Source organism: Ceratotherium simum, chromosome 33 (assembly GCF_057802395.1).
Source record: "Ceratotherium simum simum isolate JZ-2026a chromosome 33, ASM5780239v1, whole genome shotgun sequence".
Taxonomy (NCBI): domain Eukaryota; kingdom Metazoa; phylum Chordata; class Mammalia; order Perissodactyla; family Rhinocerotidae; genus Ceratotherium; species Ceratotherium simum.
In genome coordinates, this window is record NC_141932.1 from 18,761,920 (window position 1) to 18,780,489 (window position 18,570).

At 48.1% G+C, this 18,570-nt stretch overlaps 2 protein-coding genes across 2 annotated transcripts; one reads left to right on the forward strand and one right to left on the reverse strand.

Annotated features, from left to right (window-relative positions):
• Positions 1 to 1,361: 1,361 nt before the first annotated feature.
• LYPD4 (LY6/PLAUR domain containing 4) lies at positions 1,362 to 18,432 on the reverse strand. Its single transcript, XM_087421657.1, has 6 exons — positions 18,196 to 18,432; positions 15,995 to 16,086; positions 3,038 to 3,224; positions 2,700 to 2,843; positions 1,926 to 2,252; positions 1,362 to 1,655 (listed from the first exon to the last, which is right to left on the reverse strand). Exons 3-6 carry the CDS (start codon positions 3,102 to 3,104, stop codon positions 1,453 to 1,455), a joined length of 741 nt encoding a protein of 246 aa, XP_087277783.1. The 5' UTR covers positions 3,105 to 3,224; positions 15,995 to 16,086; positions 18,196 to 18,432; the 3' UTR covers positions 1,362 to 1,452.
• On the forward strand, positions 8,065 to 12,050 carry DMRTC2 (DMRT like family C2). The gene is made up of 8 exons (XM_004440107.3): positions 8,065 to 8,292; positions 8,375 to 8,532; positions 8,814 to 8,890; positions 9,137 to 9,317; positions 9,473 to 9,599; positions 10,578 to 10,638; positions 10,795 to 10,969; positions 11,917 to 12,050. Exons 1-8 carry the CDS (start codon positions 8,069 to 8,071, stop codon positions 12,027 to 12,029), a joined length of 1,116 nt encoding a protein of 371 aa, XP_004440164.1. The 5' UTR covers positions 8,065 to 8,068; the 3' UTR covers positions 12,030 to 12,050.
• Positions 18,433 to 18,570: the final 138 nt, after the last annotated feature.

Here is an 18,570-nt window from a genome sequence, read left to right on the forward strand (position 1 = left end):
GGCATTAAGAGAATCTATGGAAATATGCCTTGGCCTACCCAGGCCTCGGCTCAGCCCTCTAAAATTATCTACTAGCCCAGCTGATCATAAGTACAGGGTGGGTGAAGTCCACCAATAAAACTCACCCACAAAACCTTCCCTCCATGACCTAACAGCCTCTTGCCACAGGCTCTCTGGTCTCCACTCAGACCTATTCCACTTACCATGACCTCCTTTGGCTTCCCAACCACCCTTCCAAAACCTGTACATAGTAATCGAGGTCTTCATGCCAGTCCCCCTTCTGAGGCTTCAGATCCCACTTGCCCAAGCTATTAACAAAGATGGGCTCTGGGGCCTCAAGTAGTTAAGCCTGTTTCTTCACCTGTAAAATGGAAATACAGAAGTGACAATATCTGTTTGATAAGGTTGTAGTAAGAATGAATGAGGTAATACACAGAAAATGCTTAAACTACAGTAAAAGTACCCTAAGTGTCTGCCTCCCCACTTCACAAGACAGTGGAGAGAATTAAACTGAGATCACACACGTAAATGGCCTAGCGCAGAGACTCTCCCTTCCCCATTCCCCACCCCTACACACACGCGCATGCACACACACACACCTACACCCCAACTTAAAAGCCTGAAGTTCCAAGGTTCATACATCTGCTGTTCCCTTATGGCCATAGAGAGGAATTACACTGTCCTCCTCTCCTAGGAGCTTGGAATCTGAACTTTGAGTGAAACTCGCCACCCCCAGCACTGCTCCTTCCCCTTTCCTCATTTGCCAACTTACACAAAGAAACAACTACTGGGCAGAAGAAAGCAGCTCAGGTCTCCAAATTTCTCAATAAAATTCCCTCAGCAGGGACAGAGATCAGCAGGGGAGGCAAGAGGGATTCTACCCTGAGCAGGCAATTTAACCTCCTAGAGCCGGTTTCTTCTTTGCAAAATAGGGAGAAAACCTGTCTCAGTGAGGTCTTGTGAGGATGAAATGAGCTACTGTGTGTAAAATCCTAGCACAGATCCTAGCACAGTATCTGACACACACTCAGTAAGTGATGGTATTTTAAAATTACCCTGATGAGACTCAGCTCTAATTCGTAAGGCTCTTCATTTTAAAGGGAAGGAAACTGAGGCCCAGAAAAGGGGAGAGATTTGACCAGGATCTCTAAGTCAATGGCTGAACCCAGGCTAGAGCTCAGATCTCCAGAGGAGACCAGAGGAAGGGGGAGGAGAAAAAGAATATTCCAGTTCCTCCTGGTTGTTGGGCATGACACTGTCACTTTGCCAGCGACCCTCCTCCCCATTCCCCCGCTCACTTCACCAAGCACACTGCCCATTGCCTGCCCCTCCCTCCCACCCCCCTGGACATGTCTGGCCCTCCTCACACTTTCCAAGCCAAACATAAAGGCAACTCTGACTTTATTTGGTTACACGAAGGGGTCTGGGTGTTTGCCTGGTCCAGCTAGATCATCAGTTCCTGAAGGCAAGCAGGAGGCCTAAGAGGATGCCCCAAGCAGGACCCTGACTGGAGGGCTCCGCACCAGCAATCTGGGCCTTCTCCACAATGTTGAGGACCTCAGTCACACTGATGCTCCCAATCTGGTAAAAATGTGCTAAAAGTTTGGCCTGTTCACGAGCACAGCCCATGAGGAGGAAGGTGGTATTGAGAAACCCTGTAAGGAACAGAGAGAGGAGTCAGGGACACTTTCAAGACTCAAGTGCCCTGCCTCTCCTTCCAGACACCCCTCACAAGGGCACCTGCTCTCCCATCAAAGTCTCAGGCACCAGGCACCATCCTCCTTCCTCCTTGGAATTCATGTGCCTGGTCCGCACAATCCTAATCCCCTCTTCGGATCCCACCAGCCTCTCTCAGAGATGGGAAGGCACCAGATAGCACCTGGCATAGAGTAGGTATTTGAAAAAGAAAGTGTCTCTCCTCTCACCTGCCTTAAAGTTTAAGGTGGAACTGTAACACTTAGGGGCATTGGAGGGGCAAGACTCCACGGTGACAAAACTTGGGAGGCAATCCTGAGAGTGCACGCCCACACAGGTTGGGCAACTATGGGAAGAAACTGCTGCAGCCTTAAGAGTGTTGGCCTTGAGCTTTACAAAAGGATTCAAGCTGGTGAGGTTATTGCAGAGATATGTCCTGCAGACGCGGCTATAGGAGGCAATGGACAATCCAGGTGGTGAAACGAGGTAGGAGACTTGCTGGGGGTGAGATGAGGCTGGGCTGCAGCCTTTAAAGCCCACGACTCCCCTTCTGGTCCCTGAAGAGCAGATTAGAGAGATCAGTGTCGTTGGCCACACCCAGAGTCCACACTCCCACCCTCCACCCTGCGCTTCCTGCTCCCTCTGCCCCATCACCAACTTTGCCTCTCCCCCAGTGTCCACTCACTGCAGCTTCACAGAGCTCAGATCCCTGGGTCTCCATCTGTCTCTCCTCACTCCTCTCTCCCTTGTGTCCCACCCTTTTTTTCTCTCCCAGATTGCCCCCCTCCTCCTGGGATCTACCCACCTCCATTCTGCTCTCTTATCCAGCCCACACCACAACCAGCTGGGTCCTGCCCCTCTCCTGCCAGTGTCTTGACATTATTTCCAAAGACATAATGGGGTAAATATATGGAACTCAGGTCGATAGTCCCTGGGTGCTGGGAATGGAGCTGGGGGTCAGAAGAGCAAGCAAAAAGAAGTGTATCAAAGTCACTCTCCTTCACCTGTCTCGATGAGCACCAGCGTCTCCTCACAGCCCTCGGCCAGCTTACACACCATACTTCTCAACAGAAGCCATCTCCAGTTATGGAAACTAACAGCTCTGAAGAGTGAAGATGTTGCTTCATAGCACAGAAGAGTCCCAGCTCCTAAAAAGAGAATGTTCTTCCAGCCACTGCCCCTCACATTGCCTTCTCAGCCCCTGTACTGTCAACTAAGAGTTCAGCCTTCACAGATTGTGTCCCCTGAGGAACCCAGACATCCAGCTCTCCTTCCCTGAGTTATGTGAATCCCGTCCCCCACCCTCTGGGGGTCTCACAGCATGCAGCCCCACAGGACTTACGAGGCAGAGTGGAGATGGCCACTAAGAGGCAGATCAGCTGCACAAGGCTCAAATGCTGGGGTCCCATGGTCCTGTGTCTGGGTGCTGGATGCCAGAGGTCAGTCTGGAATCAACTTCAACCTAGGTCTCAAGCTCACTTCTTGCCAGTCCCTGAATTCTCTGTCCACCTGCCTCTGGGTCACTGTTCCTGGAGCAGAAATCTGATTATCAGTTTCTGCGACATAGGCTCCCTGAGACCTTCAGGGACACAGGTCTTTCCATCTCCATAGTTTCTTCTCCAACCTCACTCAAACCCACCACATTAGCTTCTCAAATCATGACTTTCACCCTCCTGCTTAGCTCCTCCCATTGGACATGGTGCTGAGCAGAGGATTCTGCCTTATTCAAAGGATCACTTATCATACAAGCTGTTTTCCAGCCAGAGACAATGAGATCAGAACAACAAATGTGTGTGTGGAAGTTAACTGACATATTACTAAATAACCCTTGGTGTGAAAAGGAAATTAAAAAGTATTTAGAAATGAACAGTATGAACATACTACATGCACACACACACAAATGCATGTAAAATCTGATGAAAACTGTATAAGGTCAGAGGTCTAGTTAAGAGCATTGTACCAATGTCAATTTCCTGCTTATATATACTCCAGTTATATAAGATGTCCCTGTGGGGAAGATGAAAGAAAGGTTTAAGGGACTCCGTATACAATATTTGCAACTTCCTGTGAGGCAATAATCATTTCAAAATCAAAAGCTTTTATAAAACTACACATCAAAATTTGGGACACAACTAAAGCAGTATTTAGAAGTAAATTTATACTTTAAATACATTTATCAATGTACAATAAAACAAGAAGCATTAAAAAATATGTTCATGAATTAACTCAAGAAGTTGTGTAAGGAACAACAAAGCACTCCTCCCCCAAAAAAGGACAGAAACAAAGATGATGGCAGAAATCAATAAAATAGAAAACAACAAAAAAATTATTACAAAAAACTAACACTCATTCTTTGACAAGATTAAGATCATTCTCCAGTAAATCCAATCAAGAGAAAACAGAGAGGATGCAAATAAAATACAGAATGAAAAATGGGAAATAACAGACATCAGATGTTTTAAAAATAATAAAAGTATCATTAACAATTCTACATTTATAAATTTGAAAACCCAGATGAAATGGATAAATTTCTAGAATAATATGAAATGCCAAAATTGGCATAAAAAGAGTATATGCACTGTCTTAAACCAATGAGAATGGCCAAGGATCTCTGGCAAATTGACAAGAAAAAAAGAGCAACCCCAGGAGGAAAATGGTCCAACCATAGGAAGAGACAATTCTCAGAAGAGCAAACTAGAAAGGCTAACAAACATGTGAAGAGATGCTCAAGCTCAACAATAATCAGAGAAATGCAATCTATTGAACTGTACATCTATCAGACTGGCAAAGGATCAGAAAGCTGGCAAAAGACAAGCATTGGCAGAAATGTGGGGACACGGGGACCCTTGTGCCCTGCTGCTCGTAGGGTGGTTGATGGTGGCAAAGGTGGGGGTAGCGGGGTATAGGGCCTTCTTCTGGACCCTGAGGAACAGAGGAGTTGAGGGTTTGGATCAGTGTCTCAGGCCCAAAGCAGTGTTCCAGGGAGGGGTCTGGAAATACTTAGTCAAATTAGGCTTAGAAATACCCACTTCTGGTATACCCTAATACATATAACAGGGATTTCCACCTTCGTCTACAAAGCAATATGTACAAGAATGCAGCACTACTGTGGTGATGGTGAGTTGAAGACAATGTTAGTGTCCCTCCCTTAGACCTAGTGAACTTGAAACACGCAGGGATGCACACCATGGAATATCATGCAGCAGTCAGAAGCAACTAATTAGATGTACACATAACTGTACATGGATGGATTGTAAAAGCATAGTGCTGATTATTTTAAATAGTAAGTAACACAATATCACTTGCATAAATTAAAACCTCATGCACATAAAACACCGCACATCTGCAAGAACATACACAAATCAAAAGATACGCATTGGCCACCTGAAATGACTCCCTAGGGGAGGGTTAGGGAACGAAAGTGGGGAATGCGGATTCCTGGAAACAACTAAAACAATGTAGGTAGTACAAAGTTCATAGTCTTTGGACTCAAAGATAGACCAAGGTTGGACTCTTTACCCCTCCACTTACTAGCTGTACGATCTTGTGCAATTTGTTGAACTCATTTAAAGTGGATTAATAATTCATCTCCTAGGATTACTGTTAAAATTAATAAGATTATTAATACAAAGTGCCAGGAAAATGAAAAGCTCTCCATAAATGTTGGTTCCCCTGTCTCTCTCTCTCCACTATCTAAAGGATCAAGTTCAACCTCTTTAGTAGGCATTCAAGCCCCCCACACACCCCCATCCCACCGCCCCTAGATTGGCCCCAAACAACCTTTCCAACTTTGTCTAGTACTGCTTCCCTTGCACAGCGGTCCAGCTAGAGGTCACTTCTGCCCTTTTCTGTCCAGAAGGCCGAACACTCAGGCTCTGTAACCCAGAAATCTGTGGCAAACAAAGGGGCCAAACCCTGCAGAAAACATGGGACAGAGGAAGGGGAAGTGAAGGCGGACAAACATCACACAAAGGGGTTGGGCCAATCAAAGAAGATGGCACATACCAGCCTGGAACGCCACACGACAGGACCTAACAATCTGAGCAGAAGCGGGGACGCAACCAGAAAAGACTGGAAAGAAATCCTCAAGGAGAAAAGGAGGGAGTAGTGGTCGGAGGGGATGCTACCCCTACAAAAGAGAAACCATACACAGGAGGAGGAGCAAACTAATGGAATGGAAACTTGCAGGGAGACAGAGGAGGACTAGCAGAGAGAGCACAATTGGAGTGGCAGGAAAATGAGGAGTGGGTCACAAAGACACTTTCTCAGGGGAAAGAGGAGAGGATCTTAACAGGTGAAAAAGAGAAGAGGAGACAACAAAGAGTGGATGGATGGGGAGGGAAACCGTGAGATGGGTCTAATAGAGATACACAGAGAAGGCGACGATTACAGCATGGAGCCCGCGAATTGGGTGGAAATCTGGAGAGATGCACACAGAGAATGGAAAGGGCTGAAAAGACAGAAAAATTACAGAGGCATCTCAGGAAGCAAAGAAAGGGAGAGAGGGGGCTTGGCTATAAGGGAATGAGGCACCAGGAGAAAGGGGATCCGAAAATTAGCAGGATGGACAAGCAGAGAGAGACTCGGAGAGAACTGAAAAATCGAGGTTGGGAAAACGGGCACAGACACGGAGAAGAGACACAAGGAAAGGGGCCCAACCTGAGAAGGTGGGACTCGAGAAGAAAACAGGGAAGTCACAGAGCGGGGAACGCATAAAAGCAGAAGGATAGACCGGGAGTTGGGGCACTGGGAGAGAGGAGAAGACACCAGCGTCCACACAGCGAAGAGAAGCGAGAGAGGGACGCCGAGGCTAAGAGCCCAAAAGGCCCACCTGCGCCGTACAAGCCAGGGGGCGAAACTGCGCCTGCGCAGCCGGGTCCAGATCAACGCCCGCGGGGCGGGGGCGGGCTGGTGGGCAAGGCCAGCCTCGTCCTGGAAGTAGTACTCGACGCCCCATTGGCCACCGCCCCTGAAAGAAGAACAACTATTCCGGAAGGGGAGCCACAGAGGGAGGAAGAAGGAATGTGAGAGTCAACTCGACGCGCTATTGGCTGGCCTCATAGTCTCGCGCGAGAAGAAGCAGGCCAGGGGTAAGGGGCGGGCCATCAGTGCAGGATCTTGAAGTGCATTGGTCACTCGTCTCGGTGGAGGGTGGCGGCACTTGAAGCTCATTGGTCCTTGTAAGAAGGGGCGGGAAAACCGGCGTGAGCGCGACCGTTCCTCACAGCGCTCCTCAGGCAGTCCTTTCACCTCTTCCTGACTGAGTCTGGCTTCTTTTGAGGCTGTGGTAATCGCTAGCTGACGACGGGAACACGACCCCGCCTTTCCCTGTCCCTTCTCCTCCCTCTCTCTTGCGCTGGACCGACCCCCTCCCCCCAAGTATCCCCCCGCCTTCCCCTCGCGCTCCTCGCGCCCCTCTTCTCCCCTCCCCCACCCCGCGGGCCCCTCTGCGCTCTCCGGGCCATGCCCCCTCCCTGGCACCTTGGAGCGAGGCCGGGCCACCAGCCCAGCCTCTGAGGGGACAGCTGCTGAAAGGGGTGCACACGAGTAACAGCCGCCTGAGGAGGAGGTGGTACACTGCGGGGAGGTGGGGCGGGCGCTGTGAGAGATCAATTGTTGGGAGTGGGCAATGGCACACGAAGCACTGGGCATAGCGACTGCACGGGTCCTCATCTATGTGTGGAGGGCGTGTGGGTGCAAGAGAAATTCGTGCCATGAGGAGGGGGCTTTCGGCCTAGATCAGGGCCTGGCACATCTCAGCGGCTCAGTAAACATTTGCTGGGTGAAGGAAAATAATTATTGAAGATGGGACAAGGAGTCCATGAGAATAATGTAATGGGGGGCAGGGGGCAAGAGACTGTTCTGTTAAAAGGGGTGCAAGAGGGAAATTGAGTTGTAGCACATACCTGAGGGTAAGAATTGAAGAGGGAGCATAAAAATATTTGTAGGAGTTGGACAAATGCAGGAGGGAAGGATGATAATTGTTGAAGATGATGCCAAGAACTGTTGGGATGGGGTGTTGGTGAAAAGGAGGGTGTAGGAATTGTTGAAGGGGGCATGAGAGTGCATGAGTATGCCTGAAACTGGGATTTGTGCAGGTGGGCAGAAGAGAACAATGTTTGGATTGAAAGAGTGCAGAAGAATGGAAAGAGGAGAGGGGTTCTTGGGAAGCAGGTGCACCTGGGAAGGAGGATGCCTGAGGAAGGCAGTGGGGTGAAGAAGAGAGAAAGGCAGGGGAGAAGCCAGGGTGAAATCTGAGCCCAGAGGTGGGCGGGATGGAGAACCATCTCAGGTGTGGCCTCCCAGAGGCAGGAGGGCTGGTCAGGAGAGGGCCACATGGCCATCCTGACCCTCCACTCCTGCCCCTAGATCCATGGAACCCAATGAAATGCCTGCTGTCCACCACTGCCCCTCAGACTCTGCCACAGCGGGTGAGACCAGAGCCCCCCAGGGCACGGAGCTTATCCCCAGGAGAGCCATCAGTCGCTCTCCAACCTGTGCACGCTGCCGCAACCACGGTGTTACTGCCCACCTCAAGGGCCACAAGCGCCTCTGCCTCTTTCAGGCTTGCGAGTGTCACAAATGTGTCCTCATCTTGTGAGTATGAGGTCCAGGGAAGGGAGGAGGATGGGCCTCATCTAAAGGGTGGCTGACTTTTGACTCTCAACCCTTCTTTCAGGGAGCGCCGAAGGGTCATGGCTGCCCAGGTGGCCTTGCGTAGGCAGCAGGAGGCACAGCTAAAGCGGCACCTGGCTCAGGGACTGATAAGGAGAGGGGAAGCCCCTCCCAAAGCTCCCAGCCATGTCAAGAAGGGAGCCACTCAACCACGGCTCTGCCGTGAGTGTCTCTCGCCAGGGATGGGGCAGGGATTTGGGTAGAGAAAGCATAAGTAGGGAAAAGAGTCCCAGTCCTGCCACTGAATTGGTGTGTGACCTTGTGCAAGGTGTCCTACTCTCTGGGTTTCAGCCTCCTCAACTTTAGAATGTGATCAAGTATTGGGAGGAAACTGAGATCTGGAATAGAAAGGAGCCAGGGGGAGATAAGAACTCAGTTTGGGGTCGGAGTGGAATGGGGGTCAAGAGAAAGAGCTCACCAAAGCTCCCCCTGGTCCCTCACAGCTGGAAAAGAGAACATAGTGCCCCAGCCTGAGACCCCCCATGGGGCAGTCCCACAGGCACTGACACCTCCTGGGAAGGTAAGGAGAGCCTGGGCCCTGAGGTAATGACTCATATCCTAACCCCAACCCAGACCCCTTCCTCCATGCCCTGGACACCTGAGTCCTAGGTCCAGCCCTGACTTCTCTTCCATAGGCAAAATGAGGGGGTGGGATTTTACAGCCTTCCAAGCTCTGAATTTTGGGGATCCTACCCCTATCCTAGAACATACCCATTCCTTCCCCAGCCTTGTACCTGACTCTAACCTGTGCCCTCTGCCCTTGCAGACCTCCCAGGGACCTCTGCTGCTCAGCCGTCCCCCAAATGCCTTGCCTTTGCCCTGGACTCCAGTGCCTCCAGGCCCTAGGGCCCCTGGACACTGGCTGCCTCCAGGATTTGCCATGCCACCCCCAATGGTGTGCCGCTTGCTATGCCAAGAACCTGCTGTCCCTCTACGTCCCTTCCCTGGTAAGATGAATTCAACATTCATTCAGCAGATATTTGAATGCCAGTGTATCATTGTATCAGAAAAACAAGAGGAAGAGGATACAGGGTAGGAAGATGGACAACAGAAGCCATGACCTCTGACCCCTGTGCACTCTGCATTCTCTTACCCTCTTTAGGGTTTGACCCCGGCACCTCCCTCCGGCTGCACAATCTTGAGCCCCTCCCAACCTGCCCAGGATCTCACCCGATACTGATGGCTCCTCTTTCTGGAGAATCCCAAGGGCCCTCTGCCCTGCCCCGCACGTGAGTAGGGAGAGAAGGGATATGTGTTTATCATGTGCCTAACCTTGTGCTGGACACCATAGTAGATAATAAAGAAGAAAAAAGGTCTCAGACTAATGGGTGAGGCAGAGGTCTCCCAGCTCTGCCATTGCCTAGCTGTGAACCTTTGTACAAGTATCTTTACCTCTCTGAGCCTGATTTTCTATCAGTAAATTGGAGACACTATTACTTACCTCTCAGGTTGTCATGAGAATTAGCAATAGTGTATGGAGTACACCTAGCACAGGCCCTGGCCTTAAACAAATAGTGGCTATTAAATCCACCTAAACAGGTAAGATGGGGTCAAATTGCCTGCTGAAATGGGGGGGTGGGGCGTGATGGTGACAGCCTCAGAGGCCTAGGAGAGAGGCTAGAGGCCATTACAGAAGGCTTCCTAAAGGTGGGCCAAGCCGCTCCTCAAGTTCCAGGGGGATTGGGGATCTACAGGGAGGGAAATCAGACTCTTATAGGGCAGGAACAGTCATCCCATTCCCTCTAGATGATTTGTCATTTTTAAAAACTGACACAGGCTGGCCCCGAGTGGTTAAAGTTCCACGCACTCCACTTCAGCGGCCCGGGTTCACAGGTTCGGATCCCGGGCGTGGACCTACTCCACTCATCAGCCATGCTGTGGAGGCGTCCCACATACAAAATAGAGGAGATTGGCACAGATGTTATCTCAGGGTGAATCTTCCTCAGAAAAAGAAAAAACGGACACCAATGATTTCCCATAATCCTCACAGTAGTCCTGGGAGGAAGAAGCTGGCAGGGATTTTCATTTTACGGAAAACAAAGCAGACCAAGACAGGGGAAGGGACTTGCCCAAGGCCACAGAGCGTAATGACCCAGCAGGCACTCAGATTCCCAGATCAAAATATAGCAAAATCCTGCCCCTCTTTCCATGCGTACATGTCTGACCGTGTGTTTAATCCCCCTGGCATCTTCTCTCTTTGCTTCTAGATGCTCAACTCTGATACTCCAGCCCTGTGGCACCCTAGACCCTCTTCTGCTGCAACCACAGGTCCTGGGGAAAAATTGGGGTCCAGGACCCTGGGAGGAAGTTGAGCGTGGGGAAAAGAGGGGTGGGGGATAGTGAAGGAACCAGGGCCTGAGGGAGCACTTGGAGGGCAGGCAGAAGTGGGGGTTCCCAGTCTACTTCTCTTCCTTTCCTTTGCAGGCCCCCAGAGCCTCTCGCCTGGCCTGGACCTCTGCCCCCTCAGAGCGGCAGCTGCAGCAGGAGGCAGCTGAGGCTCTTGTGGGGCTGAAAGATTTGTCCCAGGCTCCCCGCCTGACCTCTTCTGTCCCCCCAAACCCTGCCTGGATCTCCCTGCTCCACCCTTGTGGCCCACCAGGTAACTTGCTCCCTGAAAGGAGAGGATGGGATAGGGATGGTTGGGAAATGGAGGTACTGGAGTATGCAGGGACTAACTAACGAGATCCGGGGGTCCGCAGGTTGAACATTCTCGGGCCCAGGCCCCAAGCTTCTCAACCTAGCCCCTGGGGTTGCAGTTGAGAGTTGTTCAGTGGATCAGTTTTATCAGCTTTGTGCTCAAAAGCAAATGTCCAGCTCCCTGATGTCAAGGAAAGGGAGGTCCTGAGTGGGTAGGGACTTGCCCAAGGACATATAGCAAGACAGTGGCAGAGCCTGGTCTCCTGACTCCAGCCCAAGGCTCTCTCTCTGGACCCAAGCTGCCTGCTGAAGTCTGGAGAGGGGCTGAAGAGGTAACAAGAGTCTGGCCTGAAAGGAGATCTGAGATCTCCTTCAGGGAGCTTCCATTCTACTTGGGGAACCTGGATGCCTTCACAAAGCTCAGTTACAAACCTGGAGAGAACTAGAGGAATCTTGAGGAATGCAAAACACCTATAGGGACAGAGAGGGAAGGCTGAGAATTCTCCTCTCCAAAATGGTGGAGTGAGCATGGTGTGCGGGCAAGGAAACCTGCCCAGAGGAACTGCTGGAACAGGAGATGAGGCTGGAGAGGCTTCTGATCATGGAGGTCTGGCATGCCAGGCTTAGGAATCTAGACCAGCAACTGTGCGTGAAGGGGAACTAGGGAATGTCTCTGAGCTATGCAGGGACATATTCAGAGACCCTGAGCTTTAGAAAGACAAGTATGGTGGCTGTGATGGAGGGACTGGAGGAGGCAAGACTGGAGGTGGGAGAATCAGTGAGGAGGAAGTGTTTGCTATAATCCAGGTGAACAAGGATGAGGCCTGGATTGGATGGGGTAAAAAGAGGGGGTTGCTGGGAGAGGAAATGGATGTGACCTGGTCCTGCCCCCTTCCTTCCTGCCTGTAGCTCCTGCTGGAGGAAGAGGATTCCAGCCTGTTGGCGCCTCTCTCCGACCCAGCCCAGCCCCCTCCGTAGCTCTGCATATTGGGCATCTGGGGTCCATCTCCCTCCTAAGCTAGAAGCCCAGAGGTGGAGGCCTTGCTGGGGCAGGGGGCAACAGCCTGCAGGCACTGCATATTTGATATTTTACTTATGGATTTATGCATCAAATTTAATATAGTACAAACTTCGGGCTTTTTTTAAGCTTTCAGGTGCTTAGGTAGGTGTTAGCTTTTGGTTCCCTTTGTAGTGGGGGCATTTCCTTGCCCAAAGGTGGATATTCTCTTACCCCCACCCTTGGGTCCTGGGACCTTTTCAAATCCCCAACAAAGAAAGAGTTGTGCAGTTTAAGCTAACCAATATCAAAATAGGTTTTGGCATGAATTCATGTTCCAGGGTATTCATTTGACACATGATTCTGTACATACCTATGCACTCATGTCTGTCTCCATGCATGTGAAAACAGAAGAGTATTTTCATTTTGTGTCTCGGTTTGTGTGAGTAAGCAAGAAATAAACCATTGTTGCTTTAAGCCACTGAAATTTGGGGATTGTTTGTTACTTCGGCCTAACCTAGTCTATCCTGACTGACAGAAAGGACTTGTTCAATTCACTTCTCAAAGTGAAAATCAGTTATTCAATAACTACCACAAATGAATACAAACTTGGATTTCTTATTATGGCCAGATAAGAAAGAGTGGTAGAGGGAGAGAGGGGGAAATTCACTGATTCAATAATTAAGTTCCTGCTCTGTGCCAGACATAGGCAGTTTCCAGCTGTCCAGAGGGCCACAAATTAAAATGCCTACGGGGCCAAGGAGATCATATAAATGAGTAAAGAAGGCCAGATGAGCCCTAGAAAACTGAGGCTGTCTCCCCTACCTAAGGGAGAGCCTCCTTTCGGCCCTTGCGTGTTGCTGCCAAGCAGGAATGGGCTCAGTATTGCCACATCTGATTTTTCAAGAGAAGCTGGAAAACTATATTTTTATGTAAAATGTCTTAATTTTCAAATGTGGGCTCAGTTTTATTCTTTAAATCCTATGTGGGCCAAATAAAACATGTCTTCAGGCCAGCTTTGGCCAATGGAATGCCAATTTAATGCTAATCTAACATAACGGTTTTCAAATGGGGAAACTGAGGCCAATCAGGACAGGCAGAATCAAGTTAGTCTTTATCAAGGATTTTTCCTAAACTAGGGAGGTTCATGTGTGTAAGTTTTGAAAGACCTATAAAAGATTAGAGATAATTATTACCATGTATTGAGTACCCACTATATGTGATTCACATATCTCCTCACAGCAACTCTGTAAGCTATGCATGATTACTCCATTTTACAAATAAAGGAATAAGCTTAAAGAGATACAGTGACTTGCCCAAGTATTTTAAGAAAAATTTCTAGGCAAGTATTGGGGGAATTCTTTCTCTTTCCCAGGCCATAAGTCAATTAGTAGGTAATTTTAATAAAACAGAGTGAAAAATTCAGGACTCCAGGAGACAGACATGAGTTCCAAGCGTTTTTCAAAAAGTCTTTTCTTTTTCTACCCAAGATATCATTAAGTAATAATAAGATATTACCTGCATTTGTTTCTTAGTCCTCTGCTGTCGAGTCCTTCTCCTTGAACCATTCCAAACATGTGAAGACCTGTTGAGCTATTCCAAAGATATGAAGACCTGGAGACCCCCATCCCCATCCCTACCCTTAGAAGGGGCAGACAGGAAGCTCAAGGGACGTGCCTGATAACTGAATCTTTTTCCTGATGTTACCAACACCCTTCTTTTTATTCAAGATGCTTGATGGTGATGACATCCAATTACAGCTTGTTCTTTCTTGTTTGGGGCCTTGAGAACATGGGCTTCTTCTACTCCCTAACAGATTACAGAGTAACAAATCTGCAACACTTGTCAGGACTCAGCACAAGATAATCAAAGGACAAAAGTTGGCTTCACCCCTTCCTTCCTTCCCCTTGTTATAACTTAGAAATATCATTGCCCTTTAAGAGATCTGCCTAAGCCTTGCTGTGCCATGCTCTCCCAGTGACAGATGGCCAAGCCCACACAGTCATGGAGGAGGGAAGTGTTGCAGCATGCACCATGGCTAAGACTCTTCTACTCAGGGCTGACCAAAGGTCCCCAGTACACCAAGGCCACACAGCTGGGAAGAGTAAAAGAGAAAGTATATTTTGGGGTTAAAGGATGACATGAGAAAGGGGAGGAATAGAGAAATAAAGTGATGGAGACTGAGGAAAGGAGCTGGGGGCAGGCCCCTCTTTACAGGCCCTTCTCATTTCTCTACAGCCCACCTCCCCTTCTTGCCAGACCTGGCAGGGCTTTTCACACCACTGGCTAGGCCTACTTTGTCTATCAGATCATTAGGGCTTCCCCATTGGTGCCTGAGGGAGAGGGGCAGAGGCTCTGCTGAGGTCAGCCTTGGGGAAAAGGGTGGATTTAGGAATTGCTCATGCTCCTACGCCACTGCCTTTTTGGGTGCAAAAGGCTTCACCTGCAGTTGTGGGGAGCCAATGGGCTCCTGGACTCTGACCAGCCCTTGGAGATTACAGCCAGTGGACTGTGAGCACTGTTTCATATGCGACCCCCTTTCCTCCTTCCCATTGCAGAGCAAGGGAAGGTGTTGCCTGGGTCCAACAGGGTATTGAGAAAATCATCCCCCTTCTAAGCTTCCTGTGTGTACCGTCCTGATGTTCTGCAGAAATAACCAATGAGGTTCCAAATTTGAAGCACCATCCCTGCTCCTTTCTCTCCAAACAAGACTCCTCCTCAACAGCCACCCAGGTTTTACTTGAGGAGCACATTCTACCCTTTGGGAATCCAGGCTCCCTTCACTTCAGCCCTGTGTGAACCTGGTCCACTCCTGACCACACTCCTTGTCCAAAGTAGAAGTGACATCATACCACCCATCCCCATCCAGTTTCTACTCAGACCCTCATTGCCTCACCCATGTAGGCCTCATTCTGCACCCCTGTCCCATTGTATAATTGGCTCTGCAGCCCCCAATGTATGTATGTTCATATAGACACAGTCCTATAACCCATGCCCTGCATAGACCCTCATGAGATCCTGAGCTCTTCCCAAAAGCAAGATTCATCCTTTTCATCTGATTTAAAATAATGTCTCTGATATGCCCCTCAAGCAGAGTTCCCTACATTCCTTAGGGGCCCTTGGCCTCTATTTCACAGGCCTGATCACCCTGAGCTGTGCCTATCTCTGTCCAGCTGTGTCTCATCCTCCAAGAATAAATACTCTCAGGGGGCAGGGACTGCATTCAATTCCTCTCTGGGGCTTAGAATAAATGACTAAACACGTTCTGTCTGATGCCTTAGGAATTTTTTTTTTCCTACAAAGTTAATGCACTCTAATGCCACCTCTCCCCTCATCATGACATGAACAACTTCTTGTCCTCAACCCATTATTTTTTAACAGAGTTTTAGGTTCATAGCAAAACTGAGCAGAAAGCAAGAGTTCCCATAGTCCACCTGCCCCCACAGAAGCACAGCCTCCCCCACCACCAACATCGCCCACCAGAGTGGTACATTTGTTACAACTGATGAACCTACATTGACACATTATCACCCAAAGTCCATAGTTCACATTAGGGTTCATGCTTGGCATTGTACGTTCTATGGGTTTGGGCAAATATATAATGACATGTATCCACCATTATAGTATCACACAGAATAGTTTCACCACCCTAAAGTTTCTCTGTGCTCCACTTTTTCATCCTTCTTCCCCTCCTCAATACCTGGAAACCACTCATCTTTTTATTGTTTCCATAGTTTTGCTTTTTTCCAGAATGGCATATAGTTGGAATTATACCTTTTGCCTTTTCAGCTTAGCTTCTTTTGCTTAATAATATGCATCTAAGTTTCCTCCATGTCTTTTCATGGCCTGATAGCTCCTTTCTTTTTAGCACTGAATAGCATTCCATTGTCTGGATGTATCACAGTCTCGAACCATTTTTAAAGTCTCTGTTGACAGAGTTATTGAAAAAGGTTGAGCAGTCATTAGTTGTGGATTCAAATCCCAGCTTACCTGACCTTAGTCAAGTGACTTGACTCTCTAAGCCGCAGTTGCCTGGTCTGTAACCACCTCACAGAGTTGTTAAGATTATGGACCTGTAAAAACTAACACATATAGAAATTAATAGCTAGGACCCACTGCTGAGAATCCATGTTATCTAAAATCATAGACTGTCAGAAAGTTTGCTGTTTGAAATCACAGCAATAGTGAGAATGGGACATCTCACTCTTGCATAGAGGCTCTGCCTCTTTGTCACAGAGAAGCAGTCATGATTTCCAGCCCAAGGCAGAGCTTCAGAGGAGGGATTTCCAGAGATAACATTGCACGTTTATCTTAACCCTGTAATTTCCAAGGAAACAGGAGCCTGTGTCTGCTTCTCAGCCCACACATAACATTGACTCCATTACATGGGGCCTGCTTTGCCTTGAGTCCATCAAAATTCTGCTTAAAATAAATTTTACCTAAGCTCCATCCTTTCCCAAATCCTATATTTACCCTGTCTCCTCATTTGTTTGCTGAGGCACTATGCAGTTCCTCTGGAGAGCTCTCCTTTTTTTTTTTTTTAAAGAAATATTTAGTTAATTGACTCAAGTGAATTAAGCTTAAATGATTCAGCACTGATATTAGAAGTGTACATCAGAAATGTATAATAGGTGAATATTAATTACCCAAGTATACCTACATTTACAGTTACACCTGCATACAAACACATATTCAAACACACATATGTTGATTCTGGAGAAAAAAAATCTGAGATACTAAAACTATTCACAAGTTTTAATGTAAAATAGGTTTCAACAACATTCCACATGAACGTAAAGCCCCTAATTTAAATACATGATATTATCATGCTAGAAGCATAGTTGGTGTTATAGACTGAATCTTTGTGTCCCTTCAAAATTCATATGTTGAAACTTAATCCCCAATGTGATAGTATCTGGCTGTAGTGCCTTTGGGAGGTGATTAGGTCATGAGGTGGAGCCCTCATGAATGGGATTATTGCCCTTATAAAAGAGAGCCCCAGAGAGCTCCCTTGCCCCCTTTCCACCATGTGATAACTCAGCAAAAAGATGGCTGTCTATGAATCAGGAAGCAGGCCCTCACCAGACACCAAATTGCTGGCGCCTTGATTTTGGACCTCCAGCCTCCAGAACTGTGAGAAATAAATTTCTGTTGTTTACATGCCATTAAGTCTATGGTATTTTGTTAGAGGGGCTCAAACCAACTAAGACAGTTGGTTTTAATTTTTTAAAACAGATATTGGCATAACATATTGGCTTATTAATAATTAAGGCATTTCACATACACAGTATCTCACTGTGGAAAAAAATTAACATTCCCTCTGAAGTTTTAAACTCTGAAAGTCTTTTCAACATAAAATAGCTACACACATTTAAATGTTTCCTTTTTGCAGCAAGTTAACAATTTTATTGGACCATAGGTGTGTCCCTAGTATTCTTGGTTGTTGGACCTTATAAGGATTAAACTAGATCATGTATGTAATACAGTCATCCATAGGTCTCTACAAGGAGTTGGTTCCAGAACCCCCCATACCAAAATCTGCGATGCTCCAGTCCCTTAAATAAAAGGGTGTAGTATTTGTATATAACCTACACACATCCTCCGGTATATTTTAAATCATCTCTAGATTACTTATAATACCTAATACAATGTAAATACTATGTAAATAGTTGCTACAGTGTATTGTTTAGGGAATAATGCCAAGAAAAAAAAGTCTGTACATGTTCAGTACAGACACGACATAGTAGGCCTTCTGATCAGAGGTTGGTTGAATCAGCGGATGCGGAACCCGTGGACACAGAGGGCCGACAGTACTACATAATGTTTACTTGTGCCTGGCAGAGAGTAGGCACACAAAAAATATTTGTTGATAGAATGAATGTGATGCATCATGTACCAGAGCAGTCACTTAAAAGGGGCAAATAATTGGGATCTCCGCGTCTCCGTTTTTTTTTTTTCTTTTTTTACGGAGAAACTGAAGCCTTGAGAAAGCAAGTGGACAGGCTAAAGCTGCACAGGTTAGTGAAGTAGATAAACCTAAGCGGGCAAGATAAGCCTAAGTGCACAGCGAACACATTCAGGCACTAGGAGGCAGAGCTGAACTCAGTTCTCCAAAGGTCCCGCCTCCGCCTCTCTGTCCCTGCCCTTATCTCCTCCCCGCCTCCAGTGCCTTATTCCCACCAGAGGGTCACCTGTGCCGTGGTGAAGCAATTTCCGCCCTAACAAGGGTGGGGCTTTCGACTTTGCTCTCGCGAGTACTGGTCGTCGAAGGACGGAAGTAGTAGCCACATTTCTTCCTCGCGCTTCCTCTGGGTTCCTTGTCACAGTTCCGCCCTTACTACCCCCACTTCCGGCCAGAAAAGCCACTTCCACCCGGAAAGGGGTTGTCCCAGTGGGGGCGCCCGCAAGGTCTTTCTTGCCCACCCAACGTCCCCATAACTTCCGCCATCATAGTCTCCTCCGCCGCTGTTCCTTCCAGCCACGATCGACGCAAACAAAGCCAGATCCCCTCAGCTCAAGACAGGAGCTCTCTCCACCTCTCCCTATTACGGTCCAGGAGAAGGAAG

Excerpts from the sequence above, each read along its gene's own strand:
- DMRTC2 (XM_004440107.3), top strand. The coding sequence starts at position 8,069 with ATGGAACCCAATGAAATGCCTGCTGTCCACCACTGCCCCTCAGACTCT. Across the intron at positions 9,318-9,472 it reads CCCTCTACGTCCCTTCCCTG|GGTTTGACCCCGGCACCTCC; the intron begins GTAAGATGAATT and ends TACCCTCTTTAG. Across the intron at positions 10,639-10,794 it reads CTCTTCTGCTGCAACCACAG|GCCCCCAGAGCCTCTCGCCT; the intron begins GTCCTGGGGAAA and ends TTTCCTTTGCAG.
- LYPD4 (XM_087421657.1), bottom strand. The coding sequence starts at position 3,104 with ATGGGACCCCAGCATTTGAGCCTTGTGCAGCTGATCTGCCTCTTAGTG. Across the intron at positions 2,253-2,699 it reads GCTGGTGCTCATCGAGACAG|GGACCAGAAGGGGAGTCGTG; the intron begins GTGAAGGAGAGT and ends TCTGCTCTTCAG. Across the intron at positions 1,656-1,925 it reads CACCTTAAACTTTAAGGCAG|GGTTTCTCAATACCACCTTC; the intron begins GTGAGAGGAGAG and ends TGTTCCTTACAG.